The sequence below is a fragment of the Podarcis raffonei genome, chromosome 9, assembly GCF_027172205.1.
Source record: "Podarcis raffonei isolate rPodRaf1 chromosome 9, rPodRaf1.pri, whole genome shotgun sequence".
Taxonomy (NCBI): Eukaryota; Metazoa; Chordata; class Lepidosauria; order Squamata; family Lacertidae; genus Podarcis; species Podarcis raffonei.
This window is the reverse complement of record NC_070610.1, coordinates 5,642,018-5,655,331: the sequence shown is the minus strand read 5'-3', so window position 1 is coordinate 5,655,331 and position 13,314 is coordinate 5,642,018. Positions and strand designations below refer to the sequence as shown.

Below are 13,314 nucleotides of genomic sequence, written 5' to 3'. Positions count from 1 at the left end.
ACAGTGGTATGCCGTGTGAACGACACATTTACTCACATAGATTTTGAGCCTGTGATTCCTACCAGCATCACAGGCTATCACTGTCCCTGGTTATTATGGGTGCTTTGTCCCTTCCAGCGGCTGCAACCCTCTCCTGCTGTGCACAAGGAACCCAGGGACTTGCAGTTCTTGAGAACACAAGCACAAATCTTTCTGTCTCTAAAGCTACAAATGCTAGCTTTTCTGCAGAAACACATTTTCCCTGTCCTAGACAAGGGTCCAGATGCACAACTCATTGTTTGGAAAGTTAGTTCTTCTTTCCTAACACAGAATCTGATTGATTGACTCCAGCAGATCTCACAATAGGTATGTAGATGTAGGTGTGGTACGCTGGTTTGACATCAGCGGATAGGAAGTGCCTACAGAGGGTGGTGAATACAGCACAAGATATTATGGGCTGTCCCGTGAATCCGCTGGATGAAATAGCGGAAGAACGTTGCCTCAGGAGAGTGAGGAAAATTCTCATGGATGATTCACACCCTGGCCGGCACTTTCTTGATCTCCTGCCCTCGGGCAGAAGATATAAAAGCATGATTTGTCACACCAACAGGGTAAAGAACAGCTTCTATCCATGGGCTCTTAGGCTGCTGAATGAAAAGATAACAACAGGGCAACTGACTTTCGGGTTTGGTGGGTGTGCGTCAGTAAATGAGGGGAATTAAGACTAAGAGAGCTGAGTGGGGGGTGCTCGTGTAATCTCACTGTATACAAGTGGCAATAAAGTATTTCAATATTTCAATAGATACAGGAAAAATAATTTCCCATAAATATTCTGAAGCATGATCTGCAATTTAGTCAGTTTGGACCAGGCTCTGCTGGTGCACCTGATGGTAGAGTCAAGGGCTCCCACAGTTTGATCAAGTGCTGGAGCCAATGCAAGACTGGATTCACCTAACCTGAATGTCCTGCTGCCTAACCCCAGATGTGTTGGATTGTGCTGTAGTCATTCAGTCAGGTGGAAAATGCACGCTGTCTTTCTCAGAGGCAGCTTTGCCAGTTCTAGCGAGTCCTGGCATAGATGAAGACCTGATAGCCTCATTCAGTGCATGGAGCAGTCTGGTAGGCATTCTCTGATACCCTGCAGTGTTGGGTATCCAACTGAAAGGGGAGCTAGTCAGGCAAGAAGGGGTATTGAGGGGAGAGCTAAGGACACAGTGTCCCTCAGCCCAACAGGGGATAAAGGTGCGACGGGAGATACATTGGGTGGGGGCCCCAGTCACTAAGAAAGCAAAACCCCCAACCCAAAAAGGGTGAGAGTCTCACCAGATAGCTCTGAATGTTAGAGATGTACTGGAGCTCTGAAGGCATTTGTGACCCACAAAGAAGTAAGATGGGAACCCTCAGGATCCGCTTCTTGCCCATTGTCAGCCTTGGCTTTTGGAGCCCACAAAAATCTACCCTTGTTCCTTATCCACAGCTGCTTCACACACTGCCCAGAAGCAACAACAAAGAGAGTGTGAGCCACCTGCTTCAGGTTGTTGTGCAAAGGCAAAAACTGTTGACAAGGTTTTAGTTTGGCTCCAGGCAAAGCACCCGACACCATCTTTACTGCTGCCACTTCTGGGTTCTATGTGACGTGGACCTCAAAATATAAACAAGGAGAAGCTTAATGCGTCTTAGTCAACGGCCCGCAGCCTGTTTTGTCTGTGGTTCCTGCTATTAGTTAACCTAGAACTCGGAGTGAAATGTGCTTCACCAAGGGAGACTTGCCTCTTCTTGCTGCTGCAGCCTGTCTGCCCTCCATCCAGAAGCTGCGCCTCAGCTGCAGCCCCTCTGCCGCTGCCCGGTCACAAGTCCTTGGGCCTTGCTGTCTCCCCCTCTTAATCTCCACGGCACATGTGCTTCTTTGTGCCTCCATAGCATTTGCTGGTTTCTCTCCTCCAGACACTTCACCACCAGAATATTTTAGCTAGGCAAATGCACAGCTGAGTGCCTTTCTCTTAAGGTTTTTCAAAGGCTGTTAGCAGAATATCTGCAGTCTAGTACAACTGACATCAAACCAGGGCTGAAATAAGCCCTTTTAATTTATGCCAAGAGAACAGAGGTGCCCTGGAATGGACATTTGTGACTTCGCTTGCCAGATCTATTCAAAGAAATGCTGAGCATTTAACACCTTTGGAAACATATAAGAGAGATTTTTAAACTTTGTTTTATACCATCACTGCTCGTTGCCTAGAGAATATATTTTTATTAGGCGACTAATGAAAATAAGCATAACAACCCGAAGCATTTGCAGTTAGAAATTGTGCTGCAGTTTAAAACACACAAATTCTAAGTGGTGGTTGGACACAGATGTGGAATCCTTATTAATGACAATACGGTAATAAAAAAAATTAATGACCAAGAATCCTCACTCTGCTGATGTAAAATTAAAATAGCAACAAAAACTTCACACAGAACAGACAAGGATCCAGGAGAGAGACTGACAATCAAGGTTCCTTTGTTGCACCTACAAACGAATCTCATCGGGTTCAAAACTAGACTGCTTCCTCTCTTTTTTTCATTCATTAAAAGAAGAAGAAGAAGAGCAACAGAAAGTAACATAATAGGAAATTATACAGGATCAGAAACTGTAAAATTTTCTTGTTTTTCTTTTTTTATCTTTTTGTAAATGGCTTTGAGGGTTTCCCCACCAACAATCAAACTCTGTCTTAATTTAAATAAAGAAACAAGCAAGCCAGCCAAAATGTTATGCCAAACATTTTCAGCCCATTTAACTAGAATAGGCTGGGGGTGTTTCCCATAATATCCCAGTACTGGTGGGCTGCTGCGCAGGTCACAACCTGTTTGAAATATCCAAATGCAAGTGGTAACATCAGGAATTTAATGGACATGGGCTTGCAACGTGTGTGTTTCAACAACTGGAAGGCAAACAGCATTTGGAGTAAATAAAAATAATTTAACTCTCTCTTGTTTTTTTAGATGTTCAAATTGCTGTCTAAAGCCTACGCAGATGCACACCCTGGCATCTCGGACAAGTCAGAAATGCGTTGTGGTGGAAATTTTGTGAAGCGAGGAGGCATCATAAATGGTGCTGAGTGGTACAGCTTTGCAGGAGGTACATCTCTTTAGCAATTTGATAACTCTGCAAGAAGTCTGAAGTTTCTAATCTTAAATTCTCGAAGGAAATTTCAGTAAGGCTTTTGACAAGGTCCTCCATAATAGTCTCAGGAGGAAGCTGGTAAAATATGGGTTGAACGAGGAAGCTGTTATGTGGATTTGTAGCTGGTTGACTGACTGAACCCAAAGAGTGTTCATTAATGGTTCTGCGTAATCCTGGAAGAAAGTGACAAGTGGGGTGCCACAGGGTTCTGTCCTGGGCCTGTTGTTGTTCAACATCTTTATAAATGATTGGAAGAAGGAATTGAGGGGATGCTTATCAAATTTGTAGGTGACACCAAACTGGGAGGGGTAGCTAATGCCACAGAAGACAGAATCATAATTCAAAATGACTTTGATAGATTGGAGAATTGGGTACAAGCTAACAAAGTGGATTTCAATAGGGACAAATGTAAGGGTCTGCGCTTAGGCAGGAAGAACCAGGTGCACAAATCTAAGATGGGGGACACCTGGCTTACTAGTTGTACATGTGAAAAGGACCTAGGGGGTCTTAGTGGACCACAAGCTTAACAGTGTGATGCAGCAGCAAGAAAAGCTAATGCTATTCTAGGCTGCATCAACAGAAGCATAGTGTCCAAATCAAGGGAAGTCATGGTCCCACTCTATTCTGCTTTGGTCAGACCACACCTGGGAATACTGTGTCCAGTTCTGGGCACCACAATTTAAGAAGGATATTGACAAGCTGGAATGTGTACAGAGGAGGGCAACCAAGATGATCAAGACTCTGGCAACTAAGCCTTACAAGGAGCGCTTGAAGGAGCTGGGTATGTTTAGCCTGGAGAAGGGGAGACTGAGAGGAGATACGATAGCCACCTTCAGATATCTAAAGGGCTGTCACATGGAAAAGGGAGCATGCTTGCTTTCTCCTGTTCCAGAGGGTAGGATCTGAATCAATGGTTACAAGAAAGGAGATTCCGTCTAAACATCAGGAAGAACTTTCTGACAGTAAGAACTGTTCAGCAGTGAAACAGACTCTCACAAAAGGCGCTGGACTCTCCACCCTCGGAGGTTTTTATAGGTTGGAAGGCTTTAGCTGATATTCCTGCATTGCAAGGGGTTGGACTAGATCACGCTTGGATCCTTTCCAATTCTAATATTCTATGAAATAGACTCTTAAGATGGACAAACCACACAATATTTTCACATATTATGGCAATTCTTAGAACTCCATGGGTCACTGTCATCGTAGTATGTCAATGAAGCTATTGCGAGTTGAGAAAGAGAAACTTTGGCTAAGTGTGCTGGTTTGTTATTTATTACATTTCTATCCCACTTTCCCATCCAAGGAGCTCAAAGTGGCTCTCCTGCTCCTCATTTAATCCCCACAACAAGAACCCTGTGAGGTAGGTTAGGCTGAGAGGAAGCGACTGGCCCAGGTTACCCAGCGAGCCTCATGTGGGGATTTGAATCTAAGGCTGGATCAACACTGATTAAAAAAAAACACGCTAAGAAAAAAAGCTACACCTGTCAATGGAATTTTCCATTGGCTGCTGTACAGCGCCCCCTGGTGTCGCATTTTATACTGCATTTATAATGTTATAGCTCAGCAGTATAGATTAGTCCTAAGGACTAGTCTCCCAAGTCCTAGTCTAATACTCTAACTTCTACACCACATTGGCTCTAATGTAAAGGGTAAAGGGAACCCTGACTATTAGGTCCAGTCGTGACTGGCTCTGGGGTTGCGCACTCATCTCGCTCTATAGGCTGAGGGAGCCGGCGTTTGTCCGCAGCCGGCGTTTGTCTGGCGAACCAGAGCAGCGCACAGAAATGCCGTTTACCTTCCTGCCGGAGCGGTACCTATTTATCTACTTGCACTTTGTCGTGCTTTCGAACTGCTAGGTTGGCAGGAGCAGGGACTGAGCAACGGGAGCTCACCCCGTCATGGGGATTCGAACTGCCGACCTTCTGATCGGCAAGCCCAAGAGGCTCAGTGGTTTAACCCACAGCACCACCCGTGTCCCTGGCTCTAATGTAGGCTTGCCTTATTTTTGATCCATCAAACCAAATGTATTAAAAGGGAGAGAATGATATATCTGCCAGCATTTCACAGATGGAAACGGTGATGTGTTTTTATCTTACCAAGAATTACGTACTTCACACAGTTGACAAGACAATCACTACCTGCTTTGTTCGCTTGTTTTGCAGTAATCTGTCCTCTGCTGAATTTAGAGCCAAAAGTGTGATTCACTGGAAGCAGGGAAATGCTGTGGACACATAATTGCCCCACAATCTGTTATAGATAGTTCAAAATATCTTAGCAACTGTACAGTGTGAAACAACAACAACAACAACAATGTTTATATCCTGCCTCTTTTCTATAAAAAGATCCAAGGTGGCTTATGGATAAAACAGAAACAGCTAAAAGCATAGAAAAAAATAAAATTAAAAGCAATTAAACACTGATTAGTATTTAAAACAGTGCTTTTTTCAGGGGGTACTTGAGGGTACACAGTACTGGCACCTTGTTGTTGTTGTTAAAAAGTGACGCTTACTGTAACAGCTTCATAGTGAGTACTGGCACCTATTTTTCTAGAAAACAAAGCACTGATTAAACACACAGACATATAAACACACACACACATATAAAAGATATAGTAAAACATACAGATAATAACAACAAGAACATCACAACACCAGCCCTTTCCTTAAAAACAGTCAGGCAGAAATGGCAGGCTGTGCTGTATTTTTCACGCACAGATATTTATCTGCATGTGCACTAGAGACAAAGTGCACCTCCTAAGAGCTCTAATCTTGATGAGGGAGCCGAACACTGAAGACTGACTACTCCAGCATTTCACCCTAACAAAAACGTAGCATGGCATCCCTAAGGGGAGAACGTAGGGGAAATGCTTTGCCAGGGACAGGAGCCAGACAATAGGCTCTTTCTCTGGCTGATACTGTGGGTGAATGGGAAGGTTTCTGAGGAATCGTTGTTCTTCAGGCATCTGTTTCCAGAACGGCTAATGAGACAAGAGAAAAGTGTGAGTGAACCAGGCGATTTCAAGCTACACTGGACCCACCTCCCATGTTGAGCCATGACTATCTGAATAGGGAACTGGGCATTTGGAATGGACTGAAGAAGTCCTAGTGGAGCCTGGAAGTGGTGTCCCCCCCACCCTCAGTGAGACCTCCTGTGTACCAGGAAGCGGGGAGACTGCTACCCACTTGGCACAGAGATAACCACAGTGGATTGTGGGATCCATTCCAGATAACCACAGTGGATTGTGGGATCCATTCCAGATAACCACAGTGGATTGTGGGATCCATTCCAGATAACCACAGTGGATTGTGGGATCCATTCCAGATGATACAAATCCATTCCAGAGTTTTGGCAGAACAGTATGAACTCACAGAGGTATAGAATGTTAGAGTTGGAAGGGACCCCAAGGATCATCTAGTCCAACCCCATGCAATGGAGGAATCTCAACTAAAGCGTCCATGGCAGATGGCCATAATTCCTCCCAAATTTTCCAGAGTGGAACTCTAAATCCCTACTTAAGTCATATTCATTTTTCACATGACTATGTGAATCTACATTGATTAGAATGTGATTCTGTTCCAAAAATAATCTCCCGTTTTCTGTTCCACATTCACACAATGCGGCAGCTAGACTGGTGACTGGGACCGGCCACCAAGACCATATAACACTGGTCCTGAAAGATCTTCATTGGCTCCCAGTATGTTTCCGAGCACAATTCAAAGTGTTGGTGCTGACCTTTAAAGCCCTAAACAGTCTCGGTCCAGTATATCTGAAGGAGCGTCTCCACCCCCATCGTTCTGCCCAGACACTGAGGCCCAACACTGCGAGAAGTGAGGTTACAGGGAACCAGGCAGAGGGCCTTCTCGGTGGTGGCGCCTGCCCTGTGGAACGCCCTCCCAGCAGATGTCAAGGCAATAAACAACTATTTTACTTTTAAAAGAGGCGGCCCTGTTTAGGCAAGTTTTTAATGTCTAATGCTGTATTGTTTTTAATATTCAGTTGGAAGCCGCCCAGAGTGGCAGGGGAAACCCAGCCAGATGGGCGGGGTATAAATAATAAATTATTATTATTATTATTATTATAGAACTAAACCCTGGGAGGCTCCAAGTTGCTTTAGTGTCGTATCAAAATGCCCCCATCAAATACCGTCACTGATGAACCTTCCAATCTTCCTCTTTTCAAGGAATGGCAGATTTTAATTACCTTCACACAAACTGCTTCGAAGTTACGGTGGAGCTTGGCTGTGAGAAGTTTCCCCTGGAAGAAGAACTGTATTCACTCTGGCAGCAAAACAAAGAAGCTCTTCTGAAGTTCATAGAAATGGTAGAGTTTCTTGTGACTTCTTTCTTTCTCCTTCCTTTTACTGAGCTACTCACCAAGGACGGTTTGTGACTCGATTTGACTCAAGGGACCCAGCTGCCTTTTCCACAAATGGGCTGCAAGTAGCAGCCCACAGATAACTCTGATGTAACTTCCTCCCTTATTTGAGATTATAGCTGAAGACCGAGGGCAAGCAGTGTCCAAATTCCTGCTGTCAAGCCAGTTACGTGTGCTCATTTTTCATTCTGTTCATCCTGGGCAGGGCCGGCCTGTCCATGAGGCAGACTGAGGCAGCTGCCTCAGGTAATGGAATCCAAGGGGCAGCGCCATGAGCCCCCATCAGAGAAGTGTGGAGAAGCAGCTCAGCTCTACAGTTCTATGATTCTAATGTGTAGTGCAGACAGTGTTTTTTTCTGGGTGTGCTGAAAAGGGTATGCAGTACAGGCCTCTTTTTTCTAGAAGAAAAGCACTGAATTCAAATATCATTTTTACAGTCATTTTTCTGCAGGGCACTTCAGAACAGACCTTCTTGAAACCCTTATTGGGGAGGCTGCAGCTTATATTTTTCAAGTAAATGCTCTCTTAGATCAGTGGCCTGGCAAATCTACCAGAACAATAAGTGGCTGCAAAATTAGGAGCAACAAGACATCCCTTTCCAGGTCATTAGCAGGTATCTGTTGTGTATTGTTCTGAGGAGCCTGGTCATAATAGGGATTTAAAGTAGTTAGGAATATGCCCGTTTCCCTTCACGGGCATTAAGTTACTCCTCATTAAGCCTCCCTGTTTTATTTGCAGTATCATCTTTCAATACAAAGTCCAGTCCAGACCCATAAATTTATTTTTATTTTACAGCTGATCTGCTTTAGAGAATCCAAATGGGACTCACTCGAGACAAAAGGGCCTGCGAATAAATGAGCCCCTAACAGAGATGACTGAGTCAAGTCACTTTGATTGTGTTTAGCCATAGGCATTGTAACAAAACACTGACCTCACCCAGCAAAGTCTGGGAAGCACTGGCGGAGGAACGGGAGTGCGGAGGGAGCGGACCGACCCCGGCACCACTATTCCGGTAGGGTGCCGTTGCAGCGGGGCCCCCGGACACACACCACACACACCCATGCGCCTGGCACCATGCCCCCAGAACATGCGTCACGCCCTCGTGGGCAGCGTGCCTCGCCCCTGGGATGTGCGTCATGCCCCCGGGGGCGCTAGCCATGCCCCCATCTGCTCTCCACCCCCAGTTGCGGAGCATGCAGCTTCGCCACTGCTGTGATGAGCCCTGAATATAGCATGCAGGGAAGTATTAAACCAAGGAAATTTCCTGAACAACCGCGGGTCCTCTCAGTCAAAACTTTTGCCTCATTCTGCCCCCGCTCCCCAATCATCGCAAAAAGGGCCACTCTGTGCATGGTAGATAAATCTTCACATGATAATCAATCCTAAACATTCCTGGGCTCAACCACCTTTTTCAAGTTCAATGGATGGTATTGTGCCATCTCATAAAGTTTCACCCAAAACAGAAATGTAGATCGATGGATCTCACAGCAATAGATGGAAATCGACTCTCTGCTCTGTGGCAACCCCTCAGGGAAAAGCCTTACTCACCAACATCTCTTCTTTGTTCAATAAGCAGCAATTAACTTTATAGCTAAGTAAAAATTAGAAACATGAGCTATTTACAGGCTATTTACACAAATGTTTCATACTCAAAATATTTTGAAGATAACATCCAAACACAGTTACTATTTTTTTTAAGTACACAATTTTTCATAAAACCATGGAAGATTGGGGGAGGATGAATAACTAATGAATTTGTAACATTGAAGAAGTTGCACCCATCATCAAAACCTGATGAAAAGTCAGTTAATTCTGTCCTGCACTTTTCTGTCTTCACATCTACGGTACTTCATGTCAAGAAGATGGGGAAACATGGGCATGATTGGAATACACAACAGCCCAGGCCCAAGCAGCAACTTTATTTGTAGTTTCAAACAAGGTTGATGGGGCTGATCAGTTGGTTTTACTCAGTCCTGGGTTGAATATACATTCCTCTGCAGGCCTGACAAAGTCACTCTAGAGTGCCTGCTGTGGCTGCAGACACCAGTGTGGGAGAGACATGTTTTGTTGCAGCTGGAGCAGATGAAACATCCAGAAGTGTTGCTACAGGTGCATGATGGCATTTCTTCACGCCTCCCAGAGGTCATTCCTCCTCTGGTCACTGTACAACATGAGTGTCTGTCTCTAGGCACTGTGGTTGTCTGCAAGGGATTCCCACATGGTGGGGGTGATGTTGCCAACCTTCATGTCACGTTTGCAGACATCTCTGCCTTCTTCTTTGGCGATCCCCGTAGCCAAGTAAGATTGTGTTCCATAAACATGGTTTTAACAATGAGTCCGTAAGTGACTGTAGAGGCCAATTCTGGATCCACGCATCCTTCCACAAGTGGGGACATAGGCTTCTGGGCAGGAGTAACACAGAGTTGGTTTGCCAATGGGCCTGGTGCCTGAAGCTAGCTCCCTGCAGATCACATCCTTGGGGATCCTATCATCTTCTATTCTGTGGATATGACCAGGCCAGTGTAGACGTCGCTGAGACAGAAGGGTGAACATACGGGGAATGTGGCCTCAAGAGAGCACATCTTTAAGACTGTCCTGCCATGTAATGCCCAAAATCTTCTAGACACTGTGCATGTGGAAGGTGCTGAGATGTCACTCCTAACAGTTGAAAGTTGCCTACATAAAGCAGCATGCTCAACACACAAGCCTGGTTGACCTTCATCTTGTTATTGGATATAGGCATCACATTCTCCCATACCCTTTTGGAGAGGTGAGCCATTACCGTAGCTGCCTTGCCAATATGCTTGTCCAGCTGTTGGTTATGATGGAGCCTATGTAGACAAAATTGTCTACCGTGTGCGGTCAACAGTGCTGATGTGTGGGGTGCTGGCGATGTCCTGACCCAGGATGTTGGTCATTGCCAAGCTGGTGGTAAGGCTGAACTCCCCAAAGACTTGGGGAAATGATTGATGAGTCTCTGTAGAGCTTCCTCAGAGAGCGCTGTCAAGGCTGTGTCATTTGCAAACAAGACCTCTTGGATAAGGACTTTTGTCTTGGTGTGGGTCATGACTGTTTGAACAGACCCCCATCGCTCCTCAAATGAAAGTCCACACTGTCTTCAGTTGAGCTGAAGGTGAAAGAGAGCAGCAGGGAGAAGAATATGCTAAGAGAGTTGGGATGAGAACACAACCCTGTTTCACACCATACAATTAAAATCATAAAATAAAAACCACAAACAACCACAGAGGTAAAATGCCATTAAACTCTCACTACACATTCAGATTTTAATGGTGCTAGTGAGGAATAGATACAATAAGCGACTTTATTACCACCTGTTAAAATTGCTGTCTCTTTCTTTGTAGGCTCATCGTGGAATAAAAGGAATTGTATCTGACAAATTTGGAAACCCAATAAAGAATGCCCGAATTTCGGTCAAAGGCATCCGTCATGATACACTTGCAGGTAACAGAGTTGGATGGAGAAGCAAATTAAGGCCTGAAAGTGGGAGGTGGGGTTCCTCTGAATATCACAATATTCTTTTTTCACTTCGAATACAGTAATATTTTATTGATTCACTTATGCAACAACTTCTTTACCTTCAAGTCAATTTACAAAATCCAAAAGTAATAAAACAACTTGGACATTAATTGTAACTAATAAATTAAACTATCAAAAACAGTGGTTCCTCGGTTTACGAACTTAATCCGTTCTGGAAGTCCGTTCTTAAACCAAAACCGTTCTTAAACTGAGGCGTGCTTTCCCTAATGAAGCCTCCCACCACCGGTGCTCTTCCACCGTTCAGCTTCCATTCTTAGACCGAGGTAAAGTTCGCAAACCGGGACACTACTTCTGGTTTTGTGGAGTTCACAAACCATATAGTTCGTAAACAGGGCTGTTCTTAAACTGAGGTGCCACTGTATCAAAGGAAAGATCAAAACAAGGGAAAAGGCAATGTGATGCTCTCCAGATGCAGGATTGCAGTTCCCATCAGCTCTGACCATTGGCCATGCTGACTAGGGCCGATGGAAATTGTAGTCACTTCAGGCAGTGGAATCTGTGTGGGGGGTGAAACTTTGGGGTGGCAAAGTAGGATGGGCTGCCCCTGATTGTAGGGCAACAACATTTTGGGGCCACATGTTCCCCAGGGCTGTGTGAGAATAACATGGAAAGAAGCATCCATGCCTGTGGTTCTCCAGTCTTGGTCTCAAACTACTATAAAGGTTTAATAGTGACAGGAAAGTTAAATGAGCATGGTTTCAAACTAGAACTGAGATAGGAATTTCAACAGGGACAAATATAAGATTCTGCACTTAGGCAGGAAGAACCAGAGTGGGGGCTTAAAGCTTAGTCCCCTCCGTCCTAGTCTACGACTACTTTATACCATCTCCAGAGCATCTCACTTTCAGTAAATCCTATACTACTGAAATAGACCAATGAATATGCATGTGTGGAAGTATCATTCTATAATGTTTGAAAATTTAAAACAAGATATTTGTTTCCTTTAGCTGCCGGCGGAGACTACTGGAGACTGCTGCCTCCTGGTACATACGTTGTCAGTGCTCAAGCTCGTGGCTACAGTAAAGTCCTGAAGAAAGTGACTTTGCCTGCCAAGATGACCAAGGCTGGACGGGTGGACTTTGTCTTGCGACCCCTCCTTAGTAAGCCCCCTCGAATTGGCCATGGGGCCATGGGCACAGCATATGAGCATTATGACCCACTGGAACACTTTGACCCTCATGCTCAACATGCCCAACCAGAACCAAGAGATGATGGAGGGCAGTCTGTCCAGCCGAGAGAAAAACCCTGGTGGTGGTCTTACTTCAGCTCTCTTGATCAACACAAACCTTTGTGGCTGCTTAAACATCACTAAACTGTTCTATGTTGCACTCTTCATCTGAGCACACTAGCAGTAAATTGCATTTCCAGCTCTACTTTTGATGATAACAGAAGTATTTGAATCTGATTCCATTGTGAATATAACATTGCCTTGCTTTCCCCATCCCTGCATTTTCTTTACTTCAAAATACAAAGAAAATATTAAAATTAGTATGCTCTTAAAGCTGGATGTAGCGGTTAATATTCCCTAGTACTGTGCTTCCCTTGTGCCATTGTTGTTAATCATCAGATTTATTATTTATTAGGACCCTAAAGTACCTGAAGAGAAATCTTTCTGATCCTTTAATGCATTTTCATACATGTCTTAACACATTCATTACTGCGAGTGCAAACACCCTTTAGGAAAAATTGGAAAAGCCTTTTCTTCTATACACATTACTTCTACTCAACTTGGTACATTAATTTCCCCATCTGAAATGGTTTCTTAAAAAATATCACTTAACGTCTACATTGGTTTTCATGTAGGCTTTTGAAAAGTATGAAAGAAGAGATCCTCATTTAAGCCGGCAATGACTTAAATGGGGTAGCCGGATTCTTTCAGACTGAAAAGGACATCATGCTCTTGCTGAAACGAAGATCCAGCAGGCGTTTCTCAAAACCAAGTCATGCTAGATGAATCTCATTTCTTTTTTGATAGAGTTACAAGCTTGGTGGATCAGGGGAATGCTGTGGATGTAGTGTATCTTGATTTCAGAGAAGTCCCCAGTGATATTCTTGTGAAGAAGCTGGTAAAATGTGGGATGGATGAGGCAACTGTTAGGTGTGTTTGTAGCTGGTTGACTGACCGAGCCCAAAGAGCGCTTATGAATGGTTTCTCCATCCTGGGTTTTCTGAAGCTTCAATTTTGATGCCATTGTCTCCTCCTCTTGTTATTTAATTCAGATGGAACTACTGAGGAAAGT

The 13,314-nt window shown here is 44.4% G+C and overlaps 1 protein-coding gene across 1 annotated transcript in view; it reads left to right on the top strand.

Moving 5' to 3' along the window:
* Positions 1-12,575, top strand: part of CPZ (carboxypeptidase Z) — a 30,662-nt gene extending 18,087 nt beyond the window's left edge. Inside the window, exons 8-11 of the mRNA XM_053402707.1 lie at positions 2,962-3,097; positions 7,323-7,462; positions 10,879-10,978; positions 12,022-12,575. Coding sequence (XP_053258682.1) covers positions 2,962-3,097; positions 7,323-7,462; positions 10,879-10,978; positions 12,022-12,386 — 741 coding nt within the window. The 3' untranslated portion in view covers positions 12,387-12,575. The remainder of the gene's footprint in view (positions 1-2,961; positions 3,098-7,322; positions 7,463-10,878; positions 10,979-12,021) is intronic.
* Positions 12,576-13,314: the final 739 nt, after the last annotated feature.